Source organism: Tursiops truncatus, chromosome 20 (genome assembly GCF_011762595.2).
Source record: "Tursiops truncatus isolate mTurTru1 chromosome 20, mTurTru1.mat.Y, whole genome shotgun sequence".
NCBI classification, from domain to species: Eukaryota; Metazoa; Chordata; class Mammalia; order Artiodactyla; family Delphinidae; genus Tursiops; species Tursiops truncatus.
Genome location: NC_047053.1, coordinates 16043229 through 16070181, shown reverse-complemented (window position 1 = coordinate 16070181; position 26953 = coordinate 16043229). Strand labels below are relative to the sequence as shown.

At 36.3% G+C, this 26953-nt stretch overlaps 1 protein-coding gene across 2 annotated transcripts in view; it reads left to right on the top strand.

Annotated features, from left to right (window-relative positions):
* The window catches only part of NLK (nemo like kinase), a 146999-nt gene that overhangs the window by 62795 nt on the left and 57251 nt on the right, over positions 1-26953 (top strand). For both annotated transcript variants that reach the window (XR_002174768.3, XM_019927061.3), the window contains exon 2: positions 23669-23798. Coding sequence is in view for 1 of the 2 variants with exons in the window: in XM_019927061.3 (XP_019782620.1) it covers positions 23669-23798 (130 nt within the window). In the remaining variant the exon portion in view is untranslated. The remainder of the gene's footprint in view (positions 1-23668; positions 23799-26953) is intronic.

The following is a 26953-nucleotide window of genomic DNA, read 5'->3' as shown; positions in this document are numbered from 1 at the left end:
TCTGTTACTCTCCTCCAATCAGTGCTTCTTTTTTTAAAAAATGGACCATATATATTTTTCTGTGAAGTCCCTATTTATGCCCTTTGCCCATTTTTTTTCTATTGAGCTGTTTCTTATCAATTTGTAAAAACTTTTATACGTGAAAGATAAGTATTATTTATCATATTTTAAAATGTTTTCCTGGTTTTCTTTTTTTCTCATAGTGCTTATAATTCTTAAATAGTCAAATTTGACAGATTTTTATTTTATGACTAATGCTTTTTGTTATACTTAGAAAGGTCTTGCCCATTTTAAGAACATATAACTATGGGACTCCCCTGGTGGTGCAGTGGTTAAGAATCTGCCTGCCAATGCAGGGGACACGGGTTCAATCCCTGGTCCAGGAATATCCCACATGCCGCGAAGCAGCTAAGCCTGTGCTCCAGAACTACTGAGCCTGCACTCTAGAGCCCACAAGCCACAACTACTGAAGCCCACGTGCCTAGAGCCCATGATCTGCAACAAGAGAAGCCACCACAATGAGAGGAAGCCCGCGCACCGCAACAAAGAGTAGCCCCTGCTCACCGCAACTAGAGAAAGAAAGCTCACGTGCAGCAACGAAGACCCAACACAGCCAATGATAAATTAATTTGAAAAAAAGAATGTGTAACTATTCATCTGTCTTTTTCTCTAGTGATTTTATGGCTTTATATTCAGTCTATCTATATATTTTGTTTGTTTTGGCATAAAGATTATGGTAAAGATATAACTTCCCCCCCCCAAAGTAATTAGTTGTCCCAGCACCGTTTGTTGCATAGTATATCCCTTTTCTGTTGATTTGATACATTTATCATTCTGTAAAATTTTATATCTAATTGGGTCTGTTTCAGAATTTTCTGTTTTTTAAAATTGGCATGTATTTATGTTCTAATACCATACTGTAATATTATAACTTTTATAGCTTGTTACATTTCATATCTGAACAGCAAAGCATCTTATTTTATCATTTTTGTAGCTATTTATCACTGTTTATTCTTTTAGATAAATCTTAGAACCTCTTCCAGTTATCTGTTGCTGCATAACAAACTACTCCAAACTTAGTGACTTAAAACTCAGTAATTTTATTTGTCCACAATCTTGGGCCAGGTGTTCAGGCAGGGTTGGCTGGGAATTCTGCTCCACATGACGTTGACTAGGGTCACTTGGTGGTATTCACCTGTGAGTTTGTCTAGTCTGAAGGGTTAATGGGTTTGTGTCTAAGAATTTATGGCCATCTTTAATCTGCCACAGAATCATTTTATCAGATTTTCTCCAAAATCTTTTTGGAGTATTAATTGTAATTTTGTTAAATGTATAAATGAATCGATAATTTACATCCTAGTACTATTTTCCCACTTAACTATGGCTATGTAACACCACCTGAAAACTTAGAGCTAAAAAATGACATGCTCCTGAATCTGCATTCTGATGAGGAGGGCTCAGTGGGGATGGCTAGTTTCTGCTGCATTTGGTGTCAGCATGGACAGTTCCAAGGCTGAAGGCTGCAATCATCAGAAGGCTTCCTTACCGAAATGGTGCCTAGACTAGGAAGATCCAAACAGCTGGGGATGGAAGAAGTAGGGCTCCTGAAGCATCTTTTTCACTTGTGGTCATTTCAGCATGATGGCTGCAGGATAGCCAGACTTCTTACATGGTAGCTCAGCTCAAAAGGCCAAGAGAGGGCTTCCCTGGTGGCGCAGTGGTTGAGAGTCCGCCTGCCAATGCAGGGGACACGGGTTCGTGCCCCGGTCCGGGAAGATCCCACATGCCGCGGAGCGGCTGGGCCCTTGAGCCATGGCTGCTGAGCCTGCGCATCCGGAGCCTGTACTCCGGAACGGGAGATCTCGGCCGCAGCAGTGAAAGCCCTGCGTATCGAGGGAAAAAAAAAAAAAAAAAAAAAGGCCAAGAGAGAGGTCTTGTTTGATTGGTTTATGTTTGGGAGAATTTCAGCATTTGAATAACACAAGTCATAAGCCTTCCCCCAGATTCAAGGAAAGGGAAGAAAATAGGCCCATCTCTCTGTGAGCAAAATGGCAATGTTTTGAAGAGTTTTGAAGAGCATGTGAGACTAGTACTATTATTGTGGACATTTTTGGAAAAGAATCTGCCGCACTCTTCTCTTTCAGGCACGTGGTTTATTCTGTTTATTCAAGTTATCTTCTGTGTTTTTCCGTAAGATTTTACATTTTTATGTATCTATATCCATTTATTACCTATCTATCCTCACCCCTTATTAGAATTATTCCTGTATATCTTCGATCATTGAGGATCTTTCGATGTTATAATTTTTTCATTTTTGATATGATTTTGATATTGAAAAAGGCTTTGTCTTTGCAAATCAGATTAGTAGAACATCTCCAATGTTATATAAATTTATTCTACCTTCCTTATATGCTGTAGTAACTCTTTAGAGGACTTTTAGGTTACATGTTTAAGAATAGCCATTTGAAAAGGGAATAGCACTTCTGGTTTTTTGGTCCAGTGTAAGAGAGTTTAGAAGTTGCCATTCTGTTCTAAACAACAGTGGTGAAGTGGAAGGAAGTTTTATTTTGTATCAGTCTTGCAGCTTTATATATAGTGTTAAAAATGTTGTGAGAGTGACAAGGATGAGTCCTGTAGATTGTTCTCTGGAAGTTTAGACATTGAGATTATGCATTGCGTGCCTTTTTACTTAAAAAATTAAAATATTTTTTGCACTCACTTTTCTAAATTATGGTTTATTCTTTTTTTCTGAACTTTGAAACTTTCGTAATGTGAAAATTTTTGTTTGAAAGTTATTTGTATTCAGCCATATATTAAAAACAGTTCAAGAGAGCTGCTTCAGATAGTCACTACATATTTAAAGTCCTAGAGATTTAATTAAGGGAATTTTTAATGTATATTTATAAATCATGTAATAACGGATTTGGAAATATGCTTACATTTTAAATTTTGTCTGGTTATCACAGTGGTGGCAAATTAATGTCATTGATGAACTTCTGAAACCAAGTTCTGAATAAATACTTTTGAAAACAGGCAAAACTCTACTCTCTTCCTAAACTTAGCAGGTTTGTAGGTTATACTTCTGTTCCAAGAGAGATAGTTTTAAGATTGATAAGCTCTTTGAAGAATTTATTCTGACCACTTTACCTACTAATTTTTGACTCATACCTTTATCATTTTGTATACTCATTCTATTTGTATTATTGGTTGTAGTTGCTACTTAATAAGTGAAACACTTCAGAATTCCTTTTCAACTTGAGATTCCCCATTTACCCTTTGTCTAGTGATGAATGTTTCCTGCCTGATGTTCACTTTATTGGTCACCAAAACTACTATATTCTCTAAGAGCAGGCAGGGATTTTAAGATACCATGTTGGACTAGATGTAAAGCTGCCTTTCTAGCCTCTTTCTTAGGTAGACCTTGGCAGTTCTTATTTCTCTGGTTTGTTTCTCCTGGGGATTTGTGTGACCTGATAACAAATTGCTATATATAAACAATCATTTTTACTTTATCAAAGTGGGGCCAGTCACTGAAAGACAGGAGATAGATTTTAGTTATCTTTATTAGATGTTGTAAGTGGTAGTTTTCAGATAGACTTTTTTTGGCAAACAAACTTGACATTTCTCATCCTCATGACTTTGATGGTTAGTTTCATCTTTCCTGAAGTGAAACTGACAATAAGCAGAGCAAGGCTCTCAAGGAGTGATTCAGGATTCATGTGGAAGTAATTTGCAGTTATTTGATAGGAGGTGGTAGTAATAGTCTTGAAATCTTTTTGTATGGAACCCTATAGGTTAAGGAAAGCCTTTCTTTTTCCTGGGATGGTATTTTGGATATAAGTAGCAAAAGAAACTCTAAGAACAAACTCAGGTTGTCCTAGTTCTAAATCCATTTTGTGGTTTTCTTGTGGTCGCTTTCTCTGACCTTCCACTACTAAAACTGTTGCGCCATTAAATCCCAGTTTAATTCTGCTAGGCTTCTGTTCGTCAGGTGTTTTTTTTTCAGGTGTTCTCCTCAGTAAAATGCCAGGCAGCAGACCATTTTCCTGTATTCAGCTGCATTCTGCATGACTAACTATCTTGATTGCTACACTGACTCTTCACTTTGGTTCAAGGTTTTCTGTCTTAGCTGAAGAGAAAGGAGACAGGCACCTACTTTCACCCAGTGCTGTCTTTCAAATTCATATCCCAGAGGAGGACTGAAAATCTTCCTACCACGTAATAATATACACCTGATAGTCTAACTGTGGTATAACAGGTGGCTAATGAGCTGTAGCTGAAGCAAATTATATATATATATATATATATATATATATATATATATGTGGGCTGGTAATACAAAATTTTTAAATCATTGTTTGGTCCATAGGCTGGTATGCTTCAGATCTAAACCTAGGATGGTATTTTCTTCTTCTTCCCTCTAGCTGTCTTTTCAAGTGGGAGAAAATATGGATTACTCTTCAAAGGGATACAGGTATCATTTGCTGGTGAAAAATGGATTTGGGAAAAAGTAAGGAGTCAGTCATCAGTTACACCCCTGCCAGGTGTTTGGGCAGCCAAATCCTCCCCCTGTCATTTCTTGAGTGAGCCATGAAGAAGACCTGGTGATTTACCCATCGACTGGCCATAGAAGAAAGCCCTTGTTATCTGTTAACAGCAGCATTCCATTCCACCCCCATTTCCCCATGTGGGTCTGTGGTAGACATTGTTAGCTAATTATGATCACACTGCTCATTAGAGTCAGTTTGCTCCCTGCATTATGCCAGCAGGCTTTTCTGCCCAGAGCCAAGGGTGAATTTAGCCCTGTGCTAGAATACCAAGATATGAAAAAAATTGTTTGCAATGTTTGATGTTCCTATTGGGGGTGATTTATTCCATTTCCATATTATGGTTGAAGAACCTAGCATAAAATACATTGAATTATGATTTGTTTGCCTCATTATACCTATATTGTTGAAAACATACCTCAAACTATTTGTTTCTTACATTTTCTTAGTTTTGGGAACTCCCTGGCGGTCCAGTGGTTAGGACTCCATGCTTTCACTGCCGAGGGCACAGGTTCGACCCCTTGTCAGGTAACTAAGATCCCATAAGCCCCGTGGCCAAAAAGAAAATTATCTTAGTTTTTAGAATATTTTTGCATATTCAGAACTTATTATCCTCAACTAAATTGTTTATTATACAGTGTGCTTTATTTATATGAACAAAATAGTGCTTTCCTGTACATTTAAAATCATTTTCAATTCATATATAATGAAAATACATGAAGTATCTCAAAATTTCTTTTGTAAAATTGGGGTATGTCTTACACACCATTCTTATATGCCAGCAGATGTGTTCCAGGTTACATAACAGGAAACCATGGGAAACAAAAACTGATAAATGCAAGAGCTATATACCATAACAGTTGAGTAGGAGACAACATCTCACTGTTAAAAATTTTTTTTATTATTTATTTAATTTATTTATTTGGCTGCACCAGATCTCTTAGTTGTGGCATGCGAGATCTTTAGTTGCAGCATGCAGGATCTTTTAGTTGCGGCATGCAGTATCTTTTTTAGTTGTGCAATGCAGGATCTTTAGTTGTGGCATGCGAACTGTTAGTTACGACATGTGGCATCTAATTCCCTGACCAGGGATAGAACCCCGGCCCCCTGCACTGGGCGTGCGTAGTCTTAGCCACTGGACCACCAGTGAAGTCCCTCACTATTAAAATTTCAATTCAAATAAATCAAAAACTAATTGCTCTCAGTAACATAATAAGGTAAATTTTTGAGAGAATAAAATGGAAATAGTAGGCGTGTGTGCTTTAGTGCACAGATTTGAATACACACAATTTTTTAGTAACTTTCAGCATAAATTTTACATGCAGCATCTTCATATTATGGTACAAAAACTAAGAAATGAGTAGCAAAACATAGCTGGTTTTCAACCAGACGAAAAAGAGAAATACATACTACAAAAGGCTATGTACTACTTGAAAGACATAAAAACCTCCGTCACCAATTTTTCAGCTCGTAAGACTGGCAAAGCTAAACTTAAGAGTTTTGTTCAACTCTACCTGCCTGTTTCGACAAGAAAAAAAAAAATTTATATATAATGGACTAGCTAATCTCAAAAGGATCTATGAAAAGAACAGAGTGATAAGGTAGACAAAATTAACATAACTACTGAAGTGGATAGCATTTATAAAAATATAGAAACTAGACTTTAAAAATCTAGAACACTACACAACTAGATACTTTGAATAAATCAATTGTAATAGGAAACACAAGACAATTTGCTAGGATCACTGGTGAATATTTTTCAACGTATAATACCTATATCATAAATAGCTACAGAACACTGAAGGCTATTTTGTGAGGCAGACAGATATGGTGCCTGATAAGGACAGAACATAAAAATAAAGGCCAATCTTGCAAAAGGAACATGAAAAGATGCTGAACATCGCTAATTATTAGAGAAATGCAAATCAAAACTACAGTGAGGTACTACCTCACGATGGCCATCATTTTAAAAAATCTACAAATAACAGATGCTGGAGAGGGAATGGAGAAAGGGGAACCCTCCTACATTGTTGGTGGGAATGTGAATTGGTGCAGCCACTGTGGAAAACTGTATGGAGGTTCCTCAGAAAACTGAAAATAGAGTTGCCAGATGATCCAGCAATCATCATTATCTTGTGTATCCCTTAACTAATTATCGTAGTCATAGTTATTGATATTTTTTACTACTTTTGTCTTTTAACCTTCATACTAGCTTTATAAGGGATTAATCCACTATCTTTACTATATATTTACCTTTCCAGTGAGATTTATTCTTTTGTATGTGTTCTTTTTTTTTCTTTGGCTGCACCATGCAGCATGCGGGATCTTAGTTCCCTGACCAGGGATCAAACTCATGCCCTCTACAGTGGAAGCATGGAGTCTTAACCACTGGACTGCCAGGGAAGTCCCCTTATATGTGTTCTTGTTACTAATCAGTGCTATTTCTTTTCAGCTAAAAGAAGTCCCTTTAACGTTTCTTATAAGACCAGTTTAGTGGTGATGAACTCCTTTGCTTTCTGGCAGTCTTTTTTCAGAATCTTTCCTTCACTTCTGATTAATAACGTTGCTGTGTAGAATATTCTTTTTTTTTTTTAAATATATATTTACTTATTTATTTGGCTGCAGCAGGTCTTAGCTGCAGCATGTGGGATCTTGGTTGCCACGTGCAGGATCTTTGTTGCCATGTGTGGGATCTTTAGTTGTGGCATGCAGGATCTAGTTCCCTGACCAGGGATCAAACCCGGGCCCCCTGCATTGGGAGTGCAGAGCCTTAACTACTAGACCACCAGGGAAGTCCCGGAAAGATAATCTTTGTTGGAAGTTTTTTTTCTTCCAGCTCTTTGAATATATCATGCACAACCTTCTGGCCTACAAGTTTCTGCTGAAAGATCTGCTCATAGCCTTAGGGGGGGTTACCTTGTATGTAACAAGTATTTTTCTCTTGCTGCCTTTGATATTCTCTCCTTGTCTTTAAATTAGCATTTTTAATTATAATGTACCTTGGTATGGGTTTCTTTGGATGTTTCTTATTTGCAGCTCTTCGGGCTTCCTGGATCTGAATGTCTTTTTCCTTCCCCAAATGGGGAAGATTTCAGCCATTATTTCCTTAAATAATATTTCTGCCCCTTTCTCTCTGTTTTCTCCTTCTGGAAGTCCTATGATGCAAATGTTAGGCCATTTGATGTTGTCCCATAAAAGTTCCTTAGGCCATCTTCACTTCTTCTCATTCTTTTTTCTTTTTGCTGTTCTAACTGGGTGAGTTCCACTGCCTTCTAGAAATTAACTGATTCTTTATTCTGCTTCATCTAGTCTGTTGTTGAACCCCTCTAGTGTATTTTTCAGTGCTGTTATTGTATTCCTCAGCTCTGTGATTTCTAAATATTTGGTACATTCTTAATATTTTCCATTTCTTGTTGAAATTCTCACTGTGTCTATCCATTCTTCTCCCCAGTTCAGTGAGCATCTTTAGGACCATCACTTTGAACTCTTTATCAGTTAAATTACTTATCTCTGTTGTTTCATTAAGGTTTTTTTTCCGTGAGGTTTTATCTTGTTCTTTCATTTAGGGACATATTCCTCTGTGTCTTCATTTTGCTTTATTCTCTGTTGGTTTCTATACAGTAGATGAAGCAACCACATCTCCCAGTCTTGAAGGACTGGCCTATGTAGGAGATGAACCTTATCATTCAACCCTACTTCAGCTCTTGGTTGTCTCTCAAACCTTTGTGATTGTACAAGCAGCTTATTATTATTATTTGTGTGTGTGTGTGTGTGTGTGTGTGTGTGTGTGTGTGTGTGTGTGTGTGTGTTTGTGTGGTACGCCAGCCTCTCACTGTTGTGGCCTCTCCCATTGCGGAGCACAGGCTCCGGACGCGCAGGCTCAGTGGCCATGGCTCACAGGCCCAGCCGCTCCGCGGCATGTGGGATCCTCCTGGACCGGGGCACGGACCCACGTCCCCTGCATCGGCAGGCGGACTCTCAACCACTGTGCCACCAGGGAAGCACCCTGTATTTTTAATAGTTCCTAGTAGTTGAGGATGTGGTAAGACCTGTCAGTGTCCCAAAAGGGAGGGTCTCAGCACCCAGATTCAGGACAACTAGAAGCCAGATCCTCAGGCATCAGCTTTTAAATGTATGCAAATATATACAGTCTTTTGGGAGCACACGTATAAGCCCTGCTGACCACCAGAGCCAGGAGGGGTAGAGGTGTCCCCAGCAGCAGTAACAAAAATCAAGGCACCAGATGGGGTATGAGCTTCTTTCTGGGTGACACAAATCATTACAGTCCCACGGGACCAGGACACAAAATCCTCTGGCCTCCAGAGCCAGGCAGTCAAGAGGCATCCCCTAAGTGGCAGTCACAAAAATCAGGGCACTAGACATGACACTTGAGCTTACTCTGTATATGTGAACAATAAAACTTTAATGGCAAGCATAAAAGAAGTTAGAATAAATGAGGACTGATACCCTGGCTAATGGGAAGGCCAAGTATACTAAGATCCCACGTTTACCTTATGTATTTAATATTTAACCAAGTAAGATACATATCTTAAAACCTTGCTACCAGTAAAATCAGCATCACCTGAAAGCTTCTTATAAATGCAGAACCTCAATTCACCACTGCAGACTTAGTGAATCAATCTTCACCTTAAGACTTTAAGAATTCTGGGTGATTCTTATGTACCTAAAGTTACAAAAGCACTGTGTTTAAAGCAGTAGTTCTTGAACCTGAGTAAAGTCAGAGTCAGCTGGGAGCTTTTAAAAATACAAATTCTTAGGAAGTAATGAAATAGGGTTGTTTTGTTTTTGTGTTTCTTTTCGTAAAGCCTACCAGTTGATTCTGATGTGCTAAATTTGATGGTAGCTGCTTCAAAGAATTTGATTATATGGCAATAATGTATATATGAAGAAGTTATAAGACATATTAAGTGATAATTATCAAATAGTATTGGTTGAAAAATAAACAAGTAAACCATAAAACAAAGTAGCAGTTCCAAAGATTGATTCATGGATTCATTCATTCAGTTCCAAAAATTAATTCCTCATTGCATACATTATAGGAATTTCCAAGTGAATTAGAGATTAACAAAACGCTGATATTAAAAGAAAAAAGGAGAGAGAAGTTACGATTTTTCTGTATTCTTTGAAATGTGAAATCTCTGTGGGTAAATAGAAAAACTATATAAATATCAAGGGGGGAATTATATAGCATAAAATCAGAATAGGGTCTAGAATATTGTAAACAGTCAGTATTCTGAGGTGACGTTTTTGTTTTAACAGCTTTAGTGAGGCATAGCTTACATACCATAATATTCACCCATCATGAGTATGTAATAATTCTGTAATTTTTAGTAAATTTCCACTGTTATGCAATCATCACCCTGACCCAATTTTAGAACATTTTCATTACCTGCAAAACTTAACCATTTGTGGTCAATCACCCATTCCAATTCCCAACCCTGAGCAACTACTGATACGCTTTCTGTCTCTCTAAATGTCTCTTCCAAAAATTTCTTATAAATAGTATCATATATTATATGGTCTTTTGTGTTTGGCTTCTCTCACTTAGCATAATGTTTTTGAGGTTTAGCCGTGTAAGTGGTAGCTTGTAAGGAAGTAGTAGTTTGTTCCTTTTTATTCTCTTGTATAGATGTACCATAGTTTGTTTATCCAGCCACTAGTTGATAGATTTGACTCGTTTTTCAGCTATAGTACTGCTATGAATATTCACATAGAAATCTTTGTGTAAACATATATTTTCATTTCCCTTGTGTAAATATATGAGTAGATTTTCTGAATCATATGATAAGTTTATTTTAACTTTTTCAGAAACAACCAAACTGTTTTCCAAAGTGGATGTACCATTTTACATTCCCACCAGTAATATGTGAGGGTTCCAGTTTTGACTGGAATTGCACTGAATCTGTAGGTCACTATGGGGAGATTGCCATCTTAACATTGAGTTTTCCAATTCATGAATATGAAGTGTTCTCTCTGTTTAAGTCTTCTGTAATTTATTTCAGCAATATTTCATAGTTTGCTGTATATCTTAAACTTCGTTTGTTAAACTTGTTCCCTAAGTATTTGATTTGATTTGATTCTGTTGTGAATGGAATTGTTTTCTTAATTTCATTTTCAGATTGTTCATTGCTGGCATGTAGAAAAAATGGGTTTTTGTATAATAATCTTGTATCCTGCAACCTTGATAAACCTGTTTATTAGTTTAAGTACTGTTTTTGTGTATTCCTTAGGGTTTTCTACATAGAGGATCATGTCATCTGCAAATAAAATCAGTTTTAGTTCTTCCTTTCCAATTTGGATGTTTTTAAAAAAAAATTTTTTGGGGGGGGGCGCTTTTTCCACTGATGAGACCCTCCAATAAAATTTAAATAGACGTGGCTGGAGCAGACATCTTTGCCTTGTTCCTTGACCTTAAGGGGAAGCATTCAGTCTTTCATTGTGAAGTAAGATATTAGCTCTGTTTTTCTTATGCCCTTTATCAGGTTGAAGAAGTTTTCTGTTTCTAGTTGGTTGAATGTTTTTATCATAAATGGGGGTTGGATTTTATGTTGCTAGATTGGATTTCCTACTCATGGATGTTTTCATTAATATTTTTGAAGGATATTAAGGTATAGTTTTTATCTCTTGTGATAAAGGAATTCAGTCCTTTTGTCATTGTCTGACTTTGGCCTCATAGAATGAGTTGGGAAATGGTCCCTTCTCAGTTTCTGGAAGAATTTATGAAAGACTGGTACTGTTTCTTCATTAAATGTTTGATATAATTGACCAATGATGCCATCTGGACATGGGCTATTCATTGAGGGAATATTTTTAATTAATAATTTGTGTAGGGTTAGTAGTGATGTCCCCTTTTACATTCCTGATTTTGTCCATTTGTATCTTTGTTTTTTCTTGATCAGTTTAGCTAAAGGTTTATCTTTGACCTTGTCAAAGAACGAACTTTTTATTTCATTGATTTTCTTGATGTGCTTTTTTCTTTATTGTTTCCATTGTGATTTTGTTATTTCCTCTTGCCTGCTTTGGGTTTAATACGCTCTTTTTCTAGTTTTCTGTAGATAAAAGCTTATATCTCACTGATTTGAGGGCTTTATTTTCTATATAACTGATTAAAGGTATACATTTTCCCTCTAAGCAGTGCTTTAACTGTATCCAATAAATTTTGATATATTGTGTTTTAATTTTTATTCAATTCAGGTATTTTCTAATTTCTTTGTGATTTCTTCTTTGTTTTGTTTCATATTCTAATATTGGGATTTCTAAAATTTCTTTCTAACATCTGTAATTTAATTCTACTGTGGTCTGAAAAACATATTTTGGTTTCAGTCCTTCTTAGTTTATTGAGACTTGTTTTTTGACTTAGCATTTGGGCTTTCCTAAAGAACATTCTGTGTGTGCTTGGAGAAAAATGCGTATTCTGTTCTTGTTGGGTAGAGCATTCTGTAAATATCACTTAGGTAAAGTTAGTCGATGGTATTTTTTTAACTCTTTTCTGTCCTTGCTTAATTTCTGTTTAGTTGTTTTATCTTTGAGAGTGGGGTATTAAAACTTCCAAATATAATTATTGAATTGTCTGTTTCTTCTCTTCTGTCAAGTTTTGCTTTGTGAATTTTGAGAGTCTATTTTTAACTATGTAGACCATTTATAATTATCATATATGTGTTTACCCTTTTATCTTTATGAAATGTTCCTCCTTGTCTCTAGTAATATTTGTCTTAAAATCTGTTCTGTTTTCTATTAACATAGCTTCTGCAGCTCTCTTGTGGTCACCATTTTTATGGTATGTCTTTTTACCTCTTTTAACTTCCAACCCATTTTTATTGTTAAATCTAAAGTGTGTCTTTTGTAGACAGCATATGGTTGAATCTTGCTTTTTAAAAATTGTCAATCTTGGGACTTCCCGGGTGGCACCGTGGTTAAGAATCTGCCTGCCAATGCAGGGGACACAGGGTTTGAGCCCTGGTCCGGGAAGATCCCACATGCTGTGGAGCAACTAAGCCCATGTGCCACAACTACTGAGCCTGCGCTCTAGAGCCCGCAAGCCACAGCTGCTGAGCCTGCATGCCACAACTACTGAGACCCATGTGCCTAGAGCCCGTGCTCTGCAACAAGAGAAGCCACCGGAATAAGAAGCCCGTGCACTGCAACAAAGAGTAGCCCATGCTCGCTGCAGCTAGAGAAAGCCCACGCACAGCAACGAAGACCCAACGCAGTCAAAAATAAATAAATAAATTTATTTTTTAAAAAAAAGCTTAAAAAATTGTCAATCTCTGCTTTTTATTGAAGTATTTAATCCATTCACATTTAGTGTAATTATTGATTGATTGAATTTACATTTGCAATTTTGCTACAGTATTTGTTTTCTATATATCTCGTTTCTTTAGTTGCTGTGGCCTTCCTTTTTATCTTTTGTGTTAAATCCATATTTCAAAATTGTATTTCTTGTTTTGTGTCAACTATTTTTCATTTGACCATTTTAATTCATCTCTTGATTTTTTTTTAATCCTCCTTTGGTTTTTTAGTTATTTTATTATTTGCTGTTCTAGGGATTGCAGTGCACATCTTAATTTCTGAACAATCTATATCATAATAATAGTATTTTAATTCTGGTAGAATGCAACAACTTTGCTCCAATACAGCTCAGTTCCCTCCCCTTATTGTGCTGTTATTGTCATATATATTACATCTGTATATGTTAAAACCAACAATGTATTGTGCTATTTATCCACGTATTTGCCATTTCTTGTTTCTCATTTCTTCCTGTGGATTTGAGTTACCTTTTGGGGTCATTTCCTTTCAGACCAAAGGGATTCTTTTTCTTCCTGTAAGGCAAACCTGCTGGCAACAAATTCTCTTAGTCATTACTTATCTTGGATTGTTTTCACTTTGCCTCTATTTTTGAAGGACAGGGTCTTTTTTAACTGAATATAGGATTTTTGCCTGCCCCACTACCACCACTGCAATTATGGGGTTCCACTTCCCTCTAGTCTTCGTTATATCTGATGAAAAGTCAGTCATTAATTGTCTTGGTTTTCTTCATATTTCAATTATTATTTTTGTCTTTAACTTGATCTGTGGTTGACTGTGAAGTGTCTAGGTGCAGAATTCTTGTGTCTATCCTACTTGGGAGTTTTTGAGTTTTGTATATTGTTCTTCATCAGATTTTGAAAGTTTTAAACCATTATTTCTTCAAATATCTTTTTTTCTGCTCCTTTATCTCTCTCCTTTTTTCATGGTACTCCCATTAGATGTATGTTGGTACATTCAGTGTTGTTGCATAGGTCTCTGAGGCTCTGTTCATTTTTCTTCAAATTTTTCCTCTCTGTTCTTGAGATTGTATAATTTCTATGGCTCTTTTATGTTCACTGATTTTTTTTTTTCTTCTGCTATCCAAAATCTGCTTTGGGCCAATCTAGTGAATTTTTCATTTCTAATATTGTATTTTTCAACTTTAGAGTTTGTTTCCTTCTTTGTAGTTTCTATTTCTGTATTGAGATTTTCTATTGTTTTGTCATTGTCGCCGTATTTTTCTTTAATTCTTTGAACATATTTATAATAGCTGCTTTTGAAGTTTTTCTGAATACAGCATCTGGGCCCACTAAGAAACAGTTTCTGTTGACTGCTTTTCCCCCTGAGTATGGGTCACGTTTTCCTTTTTTTTTTTTAACGTCTTGTAATTTTTGTTGTTGTTGTTGTTGTTAAAACTGGACATATTTGGTAATATATTGTAACAACCCTGGGTCTGATTCCTCCCCAGTCCTCCTCCCATGTCTGAAGGTTGTCATTATTGCTGTTGTTATGTATGTTTGCTTATATTTAAGTAACTTGACTTAGTATGCGGGATCTTTCTCCCCTGTGGATTGCAGCCATTCAAGTTTTTGCTCATTTGTTTTTGTTTTCATCTTTACCTTGGCCTTCTTGGAGTCCCATAGCTTAGTGCTCAGCCAGTGATTAGTTAAAGGTTGTGCTCAAACATCTTGAGCCAGTAAGGCTTCTACCCTTTGCTGAGCCTTCTGTGAGTGTATTAGGGAGCTCATCTAGCTTTCAGGCATGCCTTAGCTTTTACTTTCTGCTAAGCTTCTCATTTCTTCCCTTCATATGTAGGAAGCCTCCTAGTCAGCCCTTGATAGGTGGAGAGCTTAGGACCTCTCCAGTCAACTCTGAGCATATACGCAGCCCCCAGTTAGCCAGGAATGCATAGAGAGTTTACCAGGCCCCCCTGTGGCTCTCATTTCCAGAATCTCCTTATTAAATTTCTGGATTTCTGTTAGTCTGCACCTCTTCCCAACTGGGACAACAGCCTCAGGCTAGCAGAGCTGTAGGCTTTATCTCTTCTTTTCTAGTTGGGTTTAAATGGTTTTACTCTCAATGCCACTGGGTATGGGTTTTTTGCCTTCCATTTCAAATCACTTCAGCAGACTCAGGCAGTGAAGCCGCTGGTTTCCGTGGCCAGCACTTACCAGGTACTGCATGGACTGTGCTTGGGGTGGGGGGTGAATAAGGAGCAACCGAAAGCAGTAACACCACTGACTTCCACTGTTCTTACCCAGAGTTCTACATTTTTCATAAATAAACACTTTTAAACTTGTCATTTGACTTTAGTTGTTTTCTGGAGTCCTGTAATGGTTGTTTCTGACACATTTGTCCAGTTTTATAGTAGTTTTGTTGGGAGAGGATTTGCTGATTTATTCAGTTTGCCACAGCTGGAAGTCTTGCCTCCTGTTTTGTATTTGCAATATTTTGGGGTTTGGTTATTTTTAAAAGGCTAACTAATTAAAAACCTGAAGGACATCTATATATTGTAGCTGCTTCAGCATTTTGCTTCACAATAGAAGTTAGGAGATTGTGATTAGATTAGGGGTGGGACTGTAGTTCTGCTATAATTCTGCTGACAGCACTGTCCTGTGGAATGCTCCTTAATAGCATATTCTTGTGTAATGATGAAGAAAACGTTTGTTTTTTTTTAAGCAAGCGAATTCTTTTGGAATTCTATCAAAACATAAGGGAGATATTATGTATACTCCTCTCTACAGAATGAACCAGTGGCACAAGGAAAGGTATGATAGAATCCATTGGACTGGTGTAGATGTGTATCTATATGCAACAAAAAAAGAAAAAAGGAAAGAATCACCCTCTTTAAAAATTACTCATTATATAGATCTCAATCTAAAATGCTTTTTTATGCTCAAATTTAACTGGGAAGTTAGCCTTTACCTTTCTAGTTATATAATAACACACAGAGAGAAACAATACGAAATAAAACATACAGCTCTGTGATTTATCACAAAGTACACACCTCTAGCCATCATCCATATGAGAAATAAGACATTGGTAGCACCCAGAAGTCCTCTCTTCTCTGCCCTATCATTAAGTACCCCCCCAAGATAACCATTGTCCTTACTTTTATGATAACCACTTCCTTTCTTAATAGTTTCTGTCTACTAAGTGTGCATCCCTAAACATTAGAGTTTAACTTTGCTTATATTTTTTATATAGAAATCTTATTATTCATTTGTGACTGTTTTCTTTGGCTCAAAATTATGTTTGTGAGATTTATCTATGTTGTTGCATGTAGCAGTAGTTCATTTTAATGCTATAGAGTATTCCATTATGTGAAAATACAACAATTTGTTTATCCATTTTGCTGTTCATGGATATTTGAGTTGTTTCCAGTTTTAAGGGTATTAAAAGATATGGCTGCCATGGACACACACACTTGTTTGTGTCTTAGTGTATAGGTACACAAATTCCTTTTGGGTATATACCTGAGAGTCAAATTGCTGGGTTCCAGTGTATATTTATTTTCATTTTAGTATATAAAACCAACCTGTTTCCCAAAGTGATTGTACAAGTTACACTTCTACTAGCAGTGTATTAGAATTGACATTGCACCACATCTTCACCAAACATTTGGTATTGTCAGACTTTTAAACATTAGTCATTTTGGTGGTTATATCGTACTTTCTCATTTGGTTTTAATTTTCATTTCCCAAATGACTAATGAGGTTAAGCTCCTTTTCATATGTTTATTGGCCATTTGAATTAATCCTTTCTTGTGAAATGCCTATTCAGGCCCTTTTAAAAAATTGATTTGTAGGAATTACGTATGTATCTGGATAAGAGCCCTCTGTTCCTTTTTGCTCCTCCAGCCTTGCAGTCTCCTCTAAAGCCCTCTATTAGCAGAGTCTAACCTGAAGCTAGCTGGAAAAACCAAAACATGGTTTGCAGAGTCTTAGCCCCAGTATTATAGAGCAGTGTTTAGACGGATGGGCTTGAAATGGGAAACGCTAGCTTAAGGCACAACCTTCCTGTCTGCAGAGCCACCTTTATGATAAGCCAAGTGTCTAAATATGGGAGAATCTGTTTCTGAGCCATATTTCTATTTCATTGGTCTATTATATTAGCTAAATTACTGTGGCTTTATAATAAGTTTTCTTATCTGGTAGAGCAACTTTTCCCACCTTATTCTTCTTCAAGAGTGTCTTAGCTGTCCTTGGCATATTTGCATTTCCATAAAAACTTTAAGACTAATTTGTGTAGTTTCACAAAAAGAAAACCATTTCATGTTTTGAATTTCACTGAGTCTATAAGTCAATTTGGGGAGCATTGAAATTTTTGCAATATTGAGTAGTTTTCTAATTCATGAATATGGTATGTTTCTCCATTTATTTATGTCTTTAATTTCTCTCAGTGATGTTTTTTAGTCCTTTTGTGTAAAAGTCTTGCTTAGCTTTTCTTAGTTTTAATCCCAATATTGGATATTTTTAACGTTATTATGAAAAACATTTAAATTTTTTTCATTTCATTTTTTATTTTGTAATTTTGCAAATATACATTTTCTTTAGTTTTGAATAATTAGACCCCATTAACCTACTACTTAAATTCAATAATTTCAATATTTGCTTTGTTTCAACAATATTTATTACTGTAGTATTTTAAAATAAATCTTAGATCTCATATCATTTCACCTATGTATACTTAGTATATACATCTCTAGAAAATATGGAAATTTAATTTATAATCATAATTTTCAACCATATTCAAATTTTCCCTTTTATTTCAAAAATGGCAGTTTACTGTTGGTGTGTTCAGACAGTTTACTTTTAACTTATAGCATATTGAGACTTACATTTTATGTTAATTATTAAAATATTAGCTTAACCACTAAACTATCAAATGATAAAGCATTCTCTATGGCAATTAAAAACAAAACTGTTGGGACTTCCCTGGTGGTCCAGTGGTAAAGAATCCGCCTTACAATGCAGGGGACGCAGATTAGATCCCTGGTTGGGGAACTAGGATCCCACATGCCGCGGGGCAATTAGGCCTGTGTGCCACAAACACTGAGCTCGCGCACCTCAACTAGAGAGCCTGCATGCCCCAAACTACAGAGCCCACGCGCTCTGGAACCCGCACACCACAACTATAGAGCCCACATGCCCTGGAGCCTGTGTGCCACAACTAGAGAAGAGAAAAAAACACACACGCCACAACTAGAGAGAAGCCCACCTGCCTCAACGAAAGATCCCACGTGGCTCAACAAACATCCCGCATGCCACAACTGAGACCTGACGCAGCCAAAAATAAAATATAAATAAATAATCTTAAAAAATTATAATTTAAAAACTTTTTATGATGATGTGAAGTTTCTGTTTCTAAATTCATTACAATTTTTGACATTGGTAAAGCCATAATCTTATAAAACTACTATGTGAGTAAAACTGTCCTTTTCTTTCATTTGATGTCTTCCACATTTATGAAACTAATGTACAACAAAAACTGCCATCTTTAAATTTTTTAAAAAATTTTTATATTCCTCAGTGTTCCTGTTACTGAATACATATCTTTCAGGAATTCATCAATGGGATTGAAAGCAAGCATATTATTGTGTGACATAGTTTTAGTTTTGGTTACCCTTTGTAACCTCCTGTTGCCCAAAGTTGTTAAAATGGAAGAAGGAGTTGCAGTTGTGAATTATTTTCCTTTGTGGTTTTGTACAGAAACCTTTCCTTCATTGCAGCTGGTTTTCCTCCCCATACAATGTTCACAGGTCTATTTCTAGAAGACTGTGGGTAGTGTGCCATGAAAACTTCCTAGACTTGGCAGACTAGGCTATGTCATGTTCACCCTCTAACATGAGAAAATCCCCCTTGAAAAGGCAGTGTGGCAACTTTTGTGCAGGCCGGTCAGACTCTCACAGAGATTTTTTTTTTTTTTTTTTTGCGGTACGCGGGCCTCTCACTGTTGTGGCCTCTCCCGTTGCGGAGCACAGGCTCCGGACGCGCAGGCTCAGCGGCCATGGCTCACGGGCCCAGCCGCTCCGCGGCATGTGGGATCTTCCCGGACCGGGGTACGAACCTGTGTCCCCTGCATCGGCAGGCGGACTCTCAACCACTGCGCCACCAGGGAAGCCCTCTCACAGAGATATTTGACAGTGACTGAGGAGGAAGAGTCTCTCTGTCTTCCCAGCATCTACAGTAAGGATGGAACTAATTAATTCATGCTCTAAAGAACCATAAAATATTCCCAAGACAACAGTAATTAGCATTAAATAATTTTTCACCTATATTTTAACTTATTCAGTGGTTATTGGTTTGGGGAGTTGAGGCAGTCTTAAAAGTTAGCTCTTACAATAACAAGTATTTGAAAATAAATGTGACAGCTTGATATTGGATGGCTTGCCTGTTCCTTATTCTTCCTCCTTCCCTTCCTGGGTCTCTCACTACAGATCAGCATGGCTCAGTGCTGTGTCTCATCTGCTGGGATCATTGCTGTTTATACTTACTTAGACACAGAGTTAAAGGATAAGTTCCTATTAACTCTCCCCGTTAAATGTAGATGTTTTGCTTCTCCTGATCAGTAGTGTTAGGATAGGAGAGAAAGAAAGAACTATTTCACTGCTTTGGTTTGGCTACTGTGTAAGACCTTTTTTTCCTCGTAATAATCAGATTAACAAATTTGGGGATCATTTATAAGTACCTTAAAGGAAAAGGATTGCTTTCTTATGTATAGAGCTAACTCAGCAAATACCAAATTTGGATAAATATTTAAAAAGAAAAACCAAACATCAGAAAACCCCAGCTGATGGAACAAATTATCTAAATATGAAAGATGAGAATCCTTTTCTATGTGTATTTGGGTGGGGGCAGGGAAACCTAGAAGGTTTGTGCTTCTAAATAGTTTGCAACTCTGTATATTATGTCAGAGTGCACACAAGCTAGATAGAGCTTTTTGAAGTTCTGGTTATAAAAACCAGAGAGTCATACAAATAAATTCCATATTTAACCTGTAGTGTCCATGAACATATAATATATACTAAGGACAAATAAACATTTTCTAGACTTATTTTTGTCTCATAGTTTGCTATTGTTTGCTCAAGGAAACTTAATCTAAATACAAGTAAAAATAACTTTTAAGGAGGTGAATCTTGAAATGAATGTGAAGGCAATAATTAAATATTTAGAGCCTAGCTAGGAAGTTCTATTACTGAGATGTGTACTGTATTGGTACAGTTGACATAGTAATTGTAGTATGTATAGTAAAAAATAGAGAATTGCTGATTACAAGTTAATGTGACTAGAATTAGAAGAACCTGATTTTCTTAATCCAAGTTGAAGCATTCTCTCTCTTTTTTTTTTTTTTTTTGCTTTGGATAGTTAAAAACCTGTATTAGCACCATGAAATTTAAAACTGCTAAAATACATGGGGGAAAGATTCTTCACATAAAATGAGTGAGGAGCATTTAATTTCTTGGGGACTCTTGCTGATTAGTTATACTAATTAAAAGATATTATAATGTAACATTCTAGTGCCTGGGAAAGTATCCCCAATGATAAGTTTTACTCTTGTTTCCGTTTCACCTCTTCTGCTTGTCAGTAATATAAGCAGATTTGTGGCAGTGGTCACAGTTTCCTGGGATTAAGAAAACTCTACAACAAAACGACCACAACCATATCTAAAAAGCTTCCTGTTTTGGTATTGTACTCTTTTGACTGACTCTGTATCTCTCTGAAGAATGGCTCGTGGATTCTTTTGGCTGTTTAAAAAGCAGTTGAACTTAAATTCTAAGTGCAGAGAAGGATTGATGTACCCGGAGCAGATGTAAGAAAAGATTCTCACAACCCTTAAAACTTTATTTTTTTGTTTTTGTTTTTCTCTTTCTAAAACATTATTTTTAATGTAATGTTTACAGAATCAAATGTTAATTTAAAACTGAGGAAGTAAGTGCCTATTAATATAACTTGAATGATTATGAAGGTAATCAGATGAAATAACAGACGCACTGTTTTCATTTAGAGCGAACAGTATTTTAGAGAAAGTAACTGGTCATAAGTGAATTGTAGGTCGAAGGATGGCTCCATTTTCTGAAATGAGGAAAGTTGCCCTAAATGTTGTTCATTATCTCTACAGCTGGAGCTTCATTAACAAGTGCAGTTGAAATAACCAGGGTATTGCAGCAACAGAGAAACTAAGCACAGCAAGCCTTTCAGTAACAAAGAAAATAAAAGAATTCCTGTGTAACAGGCTTCCACACTTATCTGTGTTCTGTGATACTGTTTGTGCTGAACTAAAGCATCTGCTACTTCAAGTTAAGAGAGAACAAACTCAACATGGCGTGAAATTACCGCACTGCCATTCACATTCATGAGATTATATTGTTACCAGCCACAGGCATGACTGGCTTTTGCATGAATAATAAAATAAAATGCTGCTTTGTGAATTTTACCTTAAAACATTACAAGGCACAGATTTGAGCCAGGAGTGGATTTATCTTAAAGCAGCTTTCCTCACCACAGTAGGGTCAAGACCAGTAAGAAGTCAGAAGTTGCGAAGTATTGCTGCATGAGGTCTTTGGAAAGGGTATTGTGTTAAATCAATTTACTCATTTTTAAAAATTAATATTGTGCAGGCTAGCTGTTAGACATATTAAAAATTATTAAAGTACCATTTGGCAACATCATAGTAATAATCATTGATTCAGGCAAAAAAACATCCATGGGTGCTAAAGGTAGTGGGTCAGAGTTTGATGAGGAATAGCCTATTTACATAGTTACAAAGGGAAAAAATAGTAACTTTGCAGTGGAGAAACCTGACAGACACCTCATCCAAGTGATCAAAGTTATCACCAGTAATGGGAAAAATCGACTTCATGGGCCTCCTAACGTGGTGCGCTAAGAAGACATCTGTGTTATTCCTGTGAAAAATACAGAACCTGAATCTAATCTCAAGAAAATGCCAGATAGACCCAAACTGAGGAACAGTCTACAAACTAACTGGCCTGTACTCTTCCAAAATGGCAATGTCATAAAAGATAAAGAAATGCTAATTAACTGTTCTAGATTAAAGAAGACTCTAGAGGCAATGACTACTGTGCAGTGTATGATCCAGAATTTCCCTTCCTTGCTGTTTCATTGACTTTTATCTTCCAGTATCTAGCTACAGAAGTGGTGTATTTAAACAGAAAAAAAATTTTAATAGTCAATATAATATTATATTTGGTTTCCTTCCTATTTTACTTTCCTAGATTATGTGGATTCTAAGCAATGTTGTGGATTTTGGTTGGTGTTTTTTAAACAACAGTCAAAAATGTTAGGTCTCTTAGCCTAGTTGAATTACATTTCAAGCTATTGAAGACTTGAAAATGATAATACTTAATTGTTTTAGCAAATTTTCAATCAGTGGGAGAAAGTGAAGTCCTCATGCTGTTTTAAAAATACTAGAATGCATTGTTTAAGAGTTTTACAAGAACTTAGGAAGTAGCAATCACTAAGATAAATTTATAAAGAAGTGATGATATTCATAAAGAAGTTTGGTATGATTTTTAGGTAAAAAATAGGAATGCTTTATTTTCAGGAAGGCAATTTGATGAGTGTCTTATTTCCTTGCGGACAAGATGAAGAAATAAACTGAGTGATTGTAGTTAATTAAATAAATAATTAATTGACTAACCATACACAGATTAATGATTGGATGCCGGCCTCATAGATGGCTTCTAGTGTTGTATCTGTTGCAGAGCTCTGTCCTCAGTCCTGTTCTAAACTTTAATTAACAACTTGGATAAAGGCATTGATGACATACCGACCAGATTTCAAAATGATACAAATCTGGGAGGAATAGCCAAAGCATTGAATGACTGAAACAGAAAATGAAAGATAATGGTAGCCGAGCATGATAGGAATCTAGCAAAATAAATCTGACAGGAATAAATTCTACAAAGACAACCAGTCATCAATGATGGGTCGAAGGAAAAAAGCTTTAGGTCAATTCATGGAAACTCGATTAGCCAGATGGCCAATTGGCCATGTTTAGCAAAACTCTTTGATTTAATATGTATCGATTGGCTCCAATCAGAAAAATGGAAACACATTAGTATTTCAAACACAGGGAAACATAATACAAGGAGTTGGCAACATAGGTGTTAGAAGGCTAAAAGAGAGAAAAGGTGGACACTGAGCTATTAAAGAGAGTAACCACAAGGGGCAGCCATCATACCAAGAACTGAGAAACAAAAGGGAAGAAGTTACCATAACCTAGAAGCTACAGCCCCTAAGCTGCCACTCAGACTCATGAGGGGACACTGTTGTGTCCTGAAACCCGTACTACTAAAAGATGTTTCATTTATATAAGAAACCAAAATACTCAAACTGTATTCTCTACATTCAACTAAAAGTGACCACATCTGAATGAACACTTCTTCCATCTTGAATTTGGTTCTGAAAATAAAGCATAAAACTAATTTGACTTCAGTCGTGTTAATGTTCAATACTTTTTCTCCCGTCTTTAAAATGGCTTTACCACTAGTAGCCCTCCTACCTCTGATGTATTGCTAAGTGACCTCTCAGGAAGGTTAAGTGTTTATAGAAATTTAGACAGGGATTTTAAAAAAAGAAAAAAGCATGGCAAATGAGTTGGGTGGGCTAAACATTCTCTTTGATTATACTTTTTTAAATCTTTCTCACTGATACCTGAAGCATTATTAAGTGGATTTAATATTGAGTGTTTTAACATAAAGGTATTTGTCATGCTCTGAAACATTGAAGAACAAAGTTTGGGATTGATTTCTCTGTCTTTTTTTCCTCTCCCCCTAAATATTGTGTCTTTAGGTCAGTAACAGATCCAAGAGATGGAAAGAGAGTAGCACTCAAAAAGATGCCCAACGTCTTCCAGAATCTGGTCTCTTGCAAAAGGGTCTTCCGGGAATTGAAGATGTTGTGTTTTTTTAAACATGATAATGTAAGTGAAATCAGTGTTTGGGATAAACTATTTCCTAAGTATGTTTGATTATATTAGTAAAGAGCAAAAGAGAGTTAAAAAGGGTACATGTACCATATTAAGGGATTTGGAAACCTGAGACAAATTAGACCTTTTTTGTGAATGAGCAAGTTTAAGTGAATTCTAGGATTTATTGATTGACAGATAAATATTAATTGATTTAAAGCAAATGTTAATATTTAGCTTGGGAACAATACTAATGTACAACATAAAAATAGAGTATAATACGTAGTCTGAGTGATTTAAATAGAAGTAATTGGCCCCTGATTTTAAATGCTTTGTTTATATCTTTTAATATTTTAAACCAGAGATTAAAGATGTGAGAAAAAAGTTTCTCCTCTTAAAAACAGTACAGCTTTTAAAGATAACATAGTTTATCTTATTTATGGCTGTGTTTAGAGATGTCAGGATTCGTGGGGAAACAGAATCACAGTGGTTTGAGAGAGCTTCTTCTCAACTAATCCTGAATTAAAAGTTTGGTATGTGTAAAATTTACCTGGGGGATGTTAGCATTGGACTCTTAGTTTTCAGTTTCATATGAAAAGAAAAACTGCCTCACATTCTGCATTTGGTACTCAACCAGTGCTATTTTAATTGCTGAAATAAAAATCAGGAAACCAGTAATTTCTTGTGAGTCTGACTGCTTATTTGCACAGGAACCTGAAGAACTTTGGCCGAAGTGTAGGTCACACTTTAAGAGATAAATTTGTAAAAGTTTGAACTATTTGGTAAAACTAGGAATATCAAACTTACAATACATTCACTTGAAGCTCCTTGGTTTGACACATTTCACTTTATTGATTACCCTTCTTGAAATCCATTTTCCTTAAACTTTTTTAGAAAGTAACTGCTTGTCTTTCATTCAGTTGGGACTGCCTAGCAATGTGTTTGTTTGTTTCAGTAACTTTGAAAACATCATTCCAGTTGCTATTTTATGACTGTTTCCTGAAATTTTGGAAGTGATTTTAGAATGATGTCTAGTGCTTGCTTTGTTATTTCTTGAATTTGCCTGAGTGAGTGCCACCCCAGCATCAAAGAGTACAAACCTTATGTACATTGTCAGAGACTCAAGTAAAGGGGTCCACAGTAAAGAAATATTTTGAAGGTGGTATCAGAAATTCACTTTCTAAGGGTTTCAATGGTTTATTCAAACCTATCTTGGCTTCTTTTATAAAGGAGGGATGGTGTAATAGGCTGCTATCTGTATATGTTGCTGTCTTTGCTCATGACTCATTACTATAGAGTAACTAATTAAGTTACAAAGATAGTGTCAGAGTGAGTAGTGTAAGAAAAGAAACAAACTGCAGTCTTGAAAATCACACATATTAAAACACAGCAACTACTGTTCGAGCTCCTAAGCTGTATCGTAAGAGAGTGCTTGTGATTTCTGTGGGAATGTTCAAAAGTGAGGCAAATAGTTGGAGATGGGACATCATGGCACCACTATTTTATACATAATGAATTTATGCTGTACACTGAGATCTACAAAAGCATCTCAGGGCCAGCATACCTGGTATGTGTGGAATGCCAGTCTAAGAGGCAACTGGTATTTGATGTAGTTAAGACAACAGATGTTTATTAATTGTGTCCTGTGTGCAGAGTGCAGTGCTAGGTCATGTGAAGAATACAAAAAAAAGTTCAAAACATGGTCCTTTTTTGAAGGAAGTGGACCGGGTGTTTAAGCATTTGTTACCAAGTGTCAGAAAATGTGTAGATGCTTTACATATATTAATTTAATACTTAAAAGTCTTGTCAGATAGGGCTTATTATCCCTACTTTACAGAGGAGGAAACCAAAGCTTAGAGTTAAGTAATTTGCCCAAGGTCAGGGTGGCACAGATTGAAGTCTAAATCTGTCTTGCTTCAGGGCCCATATTCATTAATTCAGTAAACATTTACTGTGCACATCCTATATCCCTAAACTACATCAGCTTCTAGGGGTTTCTACCCTCAAGGAGTTTAGTAATGTGATACTGTGATAACAGTGCTGTGGGAGGACTGCCTGCATGGTTAAACATTAATACAGGACACTGTGTGTGCTGCGCATAGTGAAAAGCTGGGCAACCAAACCTAAAAATATATTCGAATCACCAAGTGAGCCTTCAAAATGCAGATTCATGGGTTTCATCCCAGACCTACTACATTGTAATCTCTGGGGTTGAGACCCCGGTAGCTGTATTTTTTTAAAGCTTCTCAGGTGAAAGATGACAGACAAGTATTGTACTATTAAGAAAAAGAGAGTAATTGTCATGGACTTAAAATCTCAAAGATGCTTTAAACAGGGAGAAACCTTAAGATGAGCCTTTTGAGATTAACATTTGATTGAATAGAAGGAAAAGAAAGGAATGTCATGATGAAAATGGCATTTAGAAAGATTAACCTGGCTGTTGTAGGAAGGTGGGATTTTAATTTGGATGGCTTTTTATGTGACAGAGAATAGCTGCAAAACCCTGGAAGCCTTTAGATTTTCTTTTGAACAGAACCTTCAAAGTCATTGTATCATATTCATTGATTTCAGGTGATCTGACTGATTGAGATACACATACACACACACACACACACACGCACACGCACATTTTTTTCCTTAAAGGTTGTTCATCTTAAAGGGATAGGTTCGCCTTGATGTAGCAACTTAGAGAAACAGAAATGGGTTTAACTTTCTAAAGATTGGTGTTGTTTAGGCCTCTCAGTAGTGTCTAGTCAGAATCTGAGCTATTATAAAATCTGACAAAATATTCTCTACTTTGCCCATCTGTGCACTTGTGCATGTATGTACACACACACACACACACACACACACAGAGTTGTCATTTTATCGGCATGGAAAACGGATGACTGAGGGTTTTTTCATTCTTTGACAATCTGATGAATGCCATGAACTCTCTTTTGGAAAAATACATATACACATAATTTTTATGTCATTTTAGACTTTTACTAGTCCTTTAATGCCCATCCAGTGCCTCCTTAGGACCTATTGATTCCTGCTAAGAGCCCCTGTAATAGAGTTCTTGGGTTTTTCTTGTCCTTAGGCAATAGCACTAAGCACACGGTAGGTAGTCAGTCTATTGAAGAGTAAGTGAGTGAGTGAAAGTGACAGGGAAATAAAATATGAAATCT